This window comes from Crocuta crocuta, unplaced genomic scaffold (genome assembly GCF_008692635.1).
Source record: "Crocuta crocuta isolate KB4526 unplaced genomic scaffold, BGI_CrCroc_1.0 scaffold39, whole genome shotgun sequence".
Lineage (NCBI taxonomy): Eukaryota > Metazoa > Chordata > Mammalia > Carnivora > Hyaenidae > Crocuta > Crocuta crocuta.
In genome coordinates this window covers 6,406,170-6,413,677 of record NW_027533334.1, presented here as the reverse complement: position 1 = coordinate 6,413,677, position 7,508 = coordinate 6,406,170, and the positions used below count along the sequence as shown (strand labels likewise).

At 36.1% G+C, this 7,508-nt stretch overlaps 1 protein-coding gene and 1 pseudogene across 1 annotated transcript in view; one reads left to right on the top strand and one right to left on the bottom strand.

The window, feature by feature from the left end:
- Window positions 1-7,508, bottom strand: part of RGS22 (regulator of G protein signaling 22) — a 104,810-nt gene that overhangs the window by 56,068 nt on the left and 41,234 nt on the right. Inside the window, exons 9-10 of the mRNA XM_077748218.1 lie at window positions 2,418-2,532; window positions 438-560 (exon numbers count right to left, since the gene is read on the bottom strand). Coding sequence (XP_077604344.1) covers window positions 438-560; window positions 2,418-2,532 — 238 coding nt within the window. The remainder of the gene's footprint in view (window positions 1-437; window positions 561-2,417; window positions 2,533-7,508) is intronic.
- On the top strand, window positions 2,649-3,097 carry LOC144218306 (cytochrome b5 type B pseudogene; annotated as a pseudogene).

The window sequence follows — 7,508 nt, the reverse complement described above, 5'->3', positions numbered from 1 at the left end:
CTAAAAATAAAAAAACATTAAAAAAAAAAAAAAAAAAAAAAAAAAAAAAAACATCTGGAAACTCTTCCACTCTTCATTGCAATTTCTAATTGCTAGAGTTATTTTTAATAAACATTAAAGGATTGATAGAAACCAACTCTGAATTTAATTTATATTACACTAAAGCAAAATTACATGAGAATAAATTATTGTTAATGATACAAGTCAATCCATGTCTGTATTTTGTCTTTCTTTGCAATTTTAGTAAGATAGTTAACCAAGAAAATTATAATTGAGATGTTTACATTTTTACTAAGTATTTAGAATAAAATTTCTTACCAGAGGAAATGGGATTTTAACATCAAATGTAGTTATTTGAGTACTGAATTATTTCAACTTCTCTTATTTTAAACTAAGGCAAAAGCATAAAATTACATTTAAAATTTATTATTTTCTACCTTGTTTCTTGAGTGCTCACAGAATTTAGTAAAGAAGAATCCAGATCTATTTTCTACATACAAAGATTGCAACAAATTTTCCATGTCAAATCCTCCCAAGGCACCATCTGCCATGGTTTTAACCTAGATAACAAAACAGAAGTCCATGATCCACCCAGGAACATGGTAATTTTTAGGACATTGTACAACAGGATTTCATAAATTCTTCCAGGCTGTCATTTTCCCGCTGACTTTTTATTTTATTTTTGTACCATATAAGTAATTAATGCAGTATGTTTGCCTCTGTCATTTAAGATTCATTTATTGAGCCAACCATAGCAGCCGACTTCATTCTATTATAAACCAATCTGATTTCAAACTTAATGTTAAAATGACTTCTCAACCTCAATTATTTTCATGTTTCAGGCACAGTGATACCATTTTAGGAGTCTTTTAAATCTCTGTTGGTGGCCTCTTTCCTACATATTTATTGTTATTTTAGCCTTGAGGTGATGCTATAATGGCTACAAGAGAGTTATAAAAAGAACCATCTTCAAGGCCTCTCAGTGCTGCTCATTAACTGTCCTCAGGGGGTCCCTCTTTGGACAGTCTCACCCATTACAGGTCATGGCCTTCAGAGGGTCAATGACAATATAAGTTCTCATAAAACTTTGTTATTTGGGGGCCTCTCTGCCAACAATGCTGGCAACCCTAATACCATTCTTGAAACACAGAAAGCTGGCTATTTCTCCAAGCACAGAGTGACTGCAGAAAACGAAAGAGCATCAACTGTTCATAGGAACTCTTTGGTATTTGCTGTGTGGAACTCAGACTTCTTTGTAATCTTGAGATAACTGTGGCATGAACAATTTAAGGTGTTGTTATAATGTCTCTTTGCCTCTATTTATCCCTCTACTAAACAAATTCCAAAGTTAGAATATAATGTTTTTATGATGTTTAACCACTGGCATTCCAAAAACATTAAAAAAAATCATTATTTCAGTGGGGAAAAAAATCCTAGTTGTAAGAAAAGGAGCACTGTTTGCTTAGAATAAAATAAAAGGATATAGAAAATTGCATCTAAGTGTTCAGACTCTATTGGAACTACCAAGGTTTCTACCTAAAGTATAGTCCTCAGGAAATGTAAACTTATCATCTACAACTGGTATAGTAAATCCACATTACAAGGTAGCCACACACTGGAAATAGAATTTTATAAAATGTCTAAGTTCCCAAAACATCATCAAATATTATTTTTTTATCAAATGTTAACCATTTAATAAAAACAACAGTCTTATTTTGTGTCTAAAGTGTTATGACACCAAACCAGAACACAGCTGTTTTTGAAAATAGTAACCAATGGAGTATACAGCAACATGGTACTACAAAAGGAAACACAGAGGAAATTTCTGTATAAAAATCCTTTTGAGGGGGGCTCAGTCAGTTGGGCATCCAACTTTGGCTCAGGTCATGATCTGACGACCTGTGGGTTTGAGCCTCACGTTGGACTCTGTGTTGACAGCTTGGAGCCTAGAGCCTGTTTCAAATTCTGTGTCTCCGTCCCTCTCTGCCTCTCTCCCACTCATGCGGTTTCTCTCTCTCTCTTCCTCCCTTCTCTCTCTCAAAAATAAATTTAATAAACATTAAAAATTTTCTTTCAGAAGGAGAAAACAAAATGTGTTGTTTAGTAAAGAAAAAATACTATAGTAAATCAATAAAGATTCTCTAATGTGGGGCACCAGGGTGGCTCAGTCAGTTAAGCATCCCACTCTTGGTTTTGGCTCAGGTCATGATCTCACAGTTCATGAAATCAAGCCCTGCACTGGGTTCTGTGCTGACAGTGTGGAGCCTACTTGGGATTCTCTCTCCCTCATCTCTCTTTCCCCTTCCTCACTTGCACACATGTGCATTCACTCTCTCAAACTAAATAAATAAACATTTAAAAGAATTCTCTAACGTCAGTTAAATGAAGAATCAAATTAGTCTTCTCAAAATACTTACCAAAGTTTCTTCTGTATAAGTATATCTTCTGTCCAGTTGGGGCTTCAGACATTCAGAAATATCAGTAAAAGATGTTAAGCAAATAACTCTGGTGCTTTCTGACCTGTGCCTCAACCTAAATTATAAGGATGAGAACTAATTGATTAACATATTTTGAGCTCCTTTGGCATACATGGCATCAATTCTTAGGAGTGAGGGAAACCCAGAAAGTGGTGGAGAAGAAGTGTCTTAGGCCCAATGGCAACTGTGGAAGCAAGTGGCAACAATGGAAAAAGGCAAGGGGTCAAGCCCTCCATCACCTGTATTATCGACTAGGGGAGGCGGTGAAGTACAACTCCATGAAGGAGATATGTCTGGTGGTCCGTGGGCAAGTCCATGATATCACCCATTTTCTGAATGAGCATCCTTCAGGAGAAGAGGTCCTACTGGAACAAACCGGTGCAGGTGCAAGTGAAAGCTTTGAAAATGTAGGCCACTCCTCTGAAGCCACAGAAATGCTCAAGTGGCACGATATTGGTGATGTGCATCCAAATGACCTTAAACCTGAAAGTAGTAGCAAGGAACCTTCGAAAGATACCATGTGCAAAAGTTGCTGGTCATATTGGATTTTGCCCATCATAGGCCCTATTGTCTTAGGTTTCCTGTATTGTTACTACACGTGGGAAGGGAAATCCTCCTGAGGAAACTGCCTGGAAGTCAGAAAGCATATCCATTGGGAGTGTGAGCTAGGGACTTGTTTGGAGGCTGAGTGATGCCCTCTTCTAGAATTCTGCCGGACATGTGCTTCCCCTTGGAGCCCAGATGGTTGGCCAAACATCCACACTGGACCTGGGGCCAGTGTCCTTCAACTCCCCGGAGCCTTACTCCCAAAGCACTCACTCATTGTTCTGTGTCCCTGGCAGTGGCCCCTCTCTCTGCTGGCATCCACCAGCCCTGGTGCATTTCCAAACTTTGTTTTATAATTACAATCCATTGTCCTAGTGACATTGTCCTTTGCCAAAACTGCCTACCTTCCAATACTTGGAATGCACATTAGACATTCTTAACAGAGCAACACACTCTGGTTTTGAAGCTTTTCTTTTTCCAATGAAGTGTACACACACGCGCACACACATATACACACACACATTTGAATATATATGTACATATATATCCGAATATATATTTGAATGTATTTATATGCATATATAAATCCTATGAGTGCATCTGGGCACTGTGAGAGAACAGGGGAAAAACAGTGCAAGCATCAGGTCCAGCCTTTAAGAGGTGGTTGAAAAAATGAAATCTAGTCCTATAGAAAGACAACTCTCAATAAGACACCTGCTGGTTGAATGAATTCAAGAATATATTATAGATGCCAAATGATGGGAATGGATAATAAATACTATGGAGTGTACCCTTTGAGCTATATTAGTAATAAAAGAAATGAGATTTTTCCCTGAAAAAATGGGTAAGAAATGAATTGTGTGTGTGTGTGTGTGTGTGTGTGTGTGTGTTTAGAGAAGTTCTTTAGATGGAGAGAATAGTGAGCAAAAATGAAAGTTTAAAAGGCAACAGATAAAAAAATAAAATAAAGGCTTCACGTTAACTAATTTGCTTAGGGTAAGGGGACACTAATTGTCAAGTGAACACTATATAACACATACCAAACACTGTGCTAAATACAATTAACATTATCATATTTAATCCTCATAATAGGTGGGATTCATAAGGATTTATATATGGTAGTGTGGGGTGAGATAATGGAAGATTTTGGAGCTAGACTAATGACTTCAGACATTATACTGTTTTCCCTCTCCATACCTCACTGCAATTATTTGAAACCTTATTTTCCAGGTCCATAAAACATGCCCATTCCACCTCACCAATATATCTGCATTCCAATCCACCAGCAGATTGCCTTGCAGCTTCTTCTCAGACAAAATGTAGGTAAAATATGCTTGAGTTTCTCAGGCCAAAGGTAGGTACAGCATGCTTCAGTTTCCATTCCCCAATGTAGCAGACACTGTTTGACTGGCTAGCTAACTCAGCACCCATTCCCAGTGACATAGCTTTATAACCAGCACTACTGAGATACTGATAAAGCTAAATATTCACTTTCTAAGAACATCTTGCAGAGAGGGATTGTCATGTGATACACTTATGACTAGTGGAGATACAAAACAAAGTCTGCTGGGGAACTTCTAAGAAAGCTTGCTTTTCTGACCAAAGGGAAAGATTAATGAAAATCGCCCTTCTTCCTTTATGATTGGAAAGCCTGATGTCAGAAGCTACAACACCAATGAATATGAAAGAATGGCTAAGAACATTACAAAAATTCAGGCCCTAATATTTCTGATCCGGGGAAGCAATACTGCAGTTACCTACCCTCAGATTTCTTGTTCTGTCAGAAAAATAAGCCCAATTTGTCTAAGCCATTGTTAGTCAAGTTTCTGTAATTTGCAGCCGAAAACACTCTTAAATTATTTATCAACAAATACATCCACCTATACCAAGCCTTATTTCCTTCCATCCTGTCTCAGGAAAAAGTGTCTTATATCCTCTCCAAGGTTAATCTCATGGCCTTTGTTCTTGAACCCTTCCTTCCATTCTCCTTTGAAAATACAGACCTTTGGGGTGCCTGGGTGGCTCAATCAGTTAAGTATCTGACTCTTGATCCAGCTAAAGTCACAATCTCACGATTTGTGAGATCGAGCTCCATGTTGGGCTCCATGCTGAAAGCACAGAGCCTGCTTGGGATTCTTGCTCTCTCCCTCTCTCTCTGCCCCTCTCCAGCTCATGCACACATGCGTGTACTCTCTCTCTTTCAAAATAAATAAACTTAAAAAAAGAAAATACAGACCTTCTTCTTACTCATGGATCTTTAACTTCTTCCTTTTCACTAGATACTATTCTAAGCATATAAACAGGCTCAAGTCTCCACCACCTTAAAAATACCTTTTTCCTGTAAAGAAAATCATCAAATTTTCTTTTGAAAATTTGAGAGCAAGAAAAAAGGGACAAAGGAATTACAAAATAGCCAGGAAGCAATTAATAAAATGATAATGAGTCCATACTTATCAATAATCATTTTACATGTAAATGGACTAAACTCTCTAATTAAAAGGCACAGAGTAGTTTGGATGCTCTCATACATGCTGAAAGGCATATAAATTGTTATAACTCCTATGAAATTCAACTTGGTAGTGTCTAAAAAATTTTTTGAATCACATGAACTTTGATTTAAAAATTCTTTTTCTTTAGGAATTTAGCCTGCAGACATATGCATTAACGTGAAATATAGCAAATATACAACACTGCTTTTAATAATGACAAATACTGGAAATAATGTCCATGAATAGAGTGAAAATATAATAATATTTGGCATAAAATGAAAGATAACCAGACATAAGGAGAGATAAGATTATAAGAACAAGAAAAAACAGATTATAGTATATCTATTATTGTAGTACATTTACTGTTATGAAACATGTTAGATAAACTCAGTAAAAACAAAGATACAGGAGGGGTGCCTGGGTAGCTCGGCTGGTTAAGTGTCTGACTCTTGATTTCAGCTCAGGTCACGATCCTATGGTTCACGAGATCAAGTCCCATGATGAGTTCTGCACTTACAGTGCAAGATCTGTTTGGGATTCTCTCTCTCTTTCTCTCAAAACAAATAAATAAATATTTTTCAATATTAAAAAAAACAAAGGCATGCAACAAGTTTATAGCATGATACTATTTTTGAACCATGTGTATATTTCCAATTTTGAAGATAAAATAATTTTATTTTAATAAATGACACATACAAAAAAACTCTCTAGATACTCTCCACTGCATGGGAAATAATCTCCAAATTGCCTAACGTGACACAGAAAAATGTCACTATCTGAACCTCCATTATTGTTTTAGCTTTTATCTTGCCTTTTTACTGTAATACTCTGTATCTAACCACAACTTAAACTAAAAACAATATATAGTTCTCAAAATTCAACTTTTCTCTCAATTCATACCTATATGTCTTTTCACTTGTTTTATCACTTGAAAAATTAAGATGATGTCTTCTTCATGGGGATGCAGGCCATAGGAACTAATATAATGCAAGAAAAGTATCTACAACCAAAGCTTATTAACTGCTATTTTTGGAATTAGCATACAAGGTGATTTAGACCAACTCTCCTTTTGAAGACCAACTAGATAAACTGAAAAAAATACAAAAATTAATTTGCTAGAAAAAATCTGAGTGCTAACAATGTAGTTAAGAATTTTGCGGCCAACAGAAATAAGCCCACAATTATATGGTCAATTAATATTCAACAAAAGAGGTAGAATATGCAATGGGAAAAAGACATTCTTTTCAACAAATTGTGCTGGGAAAACTGGACCGCTCCTTGCAAAAGAATGAAACTGGACCATAATTTTACACCATATAGAAAGATAAACTCAAAATGGATTAAGGACGAACCTAAAACCATAAAACTTCTACAAGAGAACACCAGCAATAATTTCATGGACATCAACCATAATCACATCTTTCTAGATACATCTCTTGAGTCAAGGGAAACAAAAAGCAAAAAGAAACTATTGGGACTGATTAAAATAAAAACCTTCACAGCAAAGGAAACAATCAGAAGAACTAAACGACAACCTATAGAATGAATGGGAGAAGATATTTACAAATGGCATATCCAATAAAGGGTTAGTAACAAAAATAAAGAATTTACACAAATCAACACCAAAGAACAAATAATCCAGTTTAAAATTGGGCAGAAGAAATGAACAGACATTTCTCCAAAGAAAACATGCAGACGGCCAACAGACATCTAAACATCACTCATCGTCAAAGAAATGCAAATCTAAACTACAATGAGAAATCACTTCACACCTGTCAGAATGGCTAAAATCAAAACCATAAGAAACAACAAGTGTTGGTTAGGATGTGGAGAAAAAGGAACTCTCTTGCACTGTTGGTGGCAATGCAAACTGGTATAGCCACTCTGGAAAAAAGTATGGACATTCCTCAAAAAGTTAAAAATAGAACTACTCGACAATCTAGTACTTGCACTATTGGGTATCTACCCAAAAATACAAAAACACTAATTCATGTAT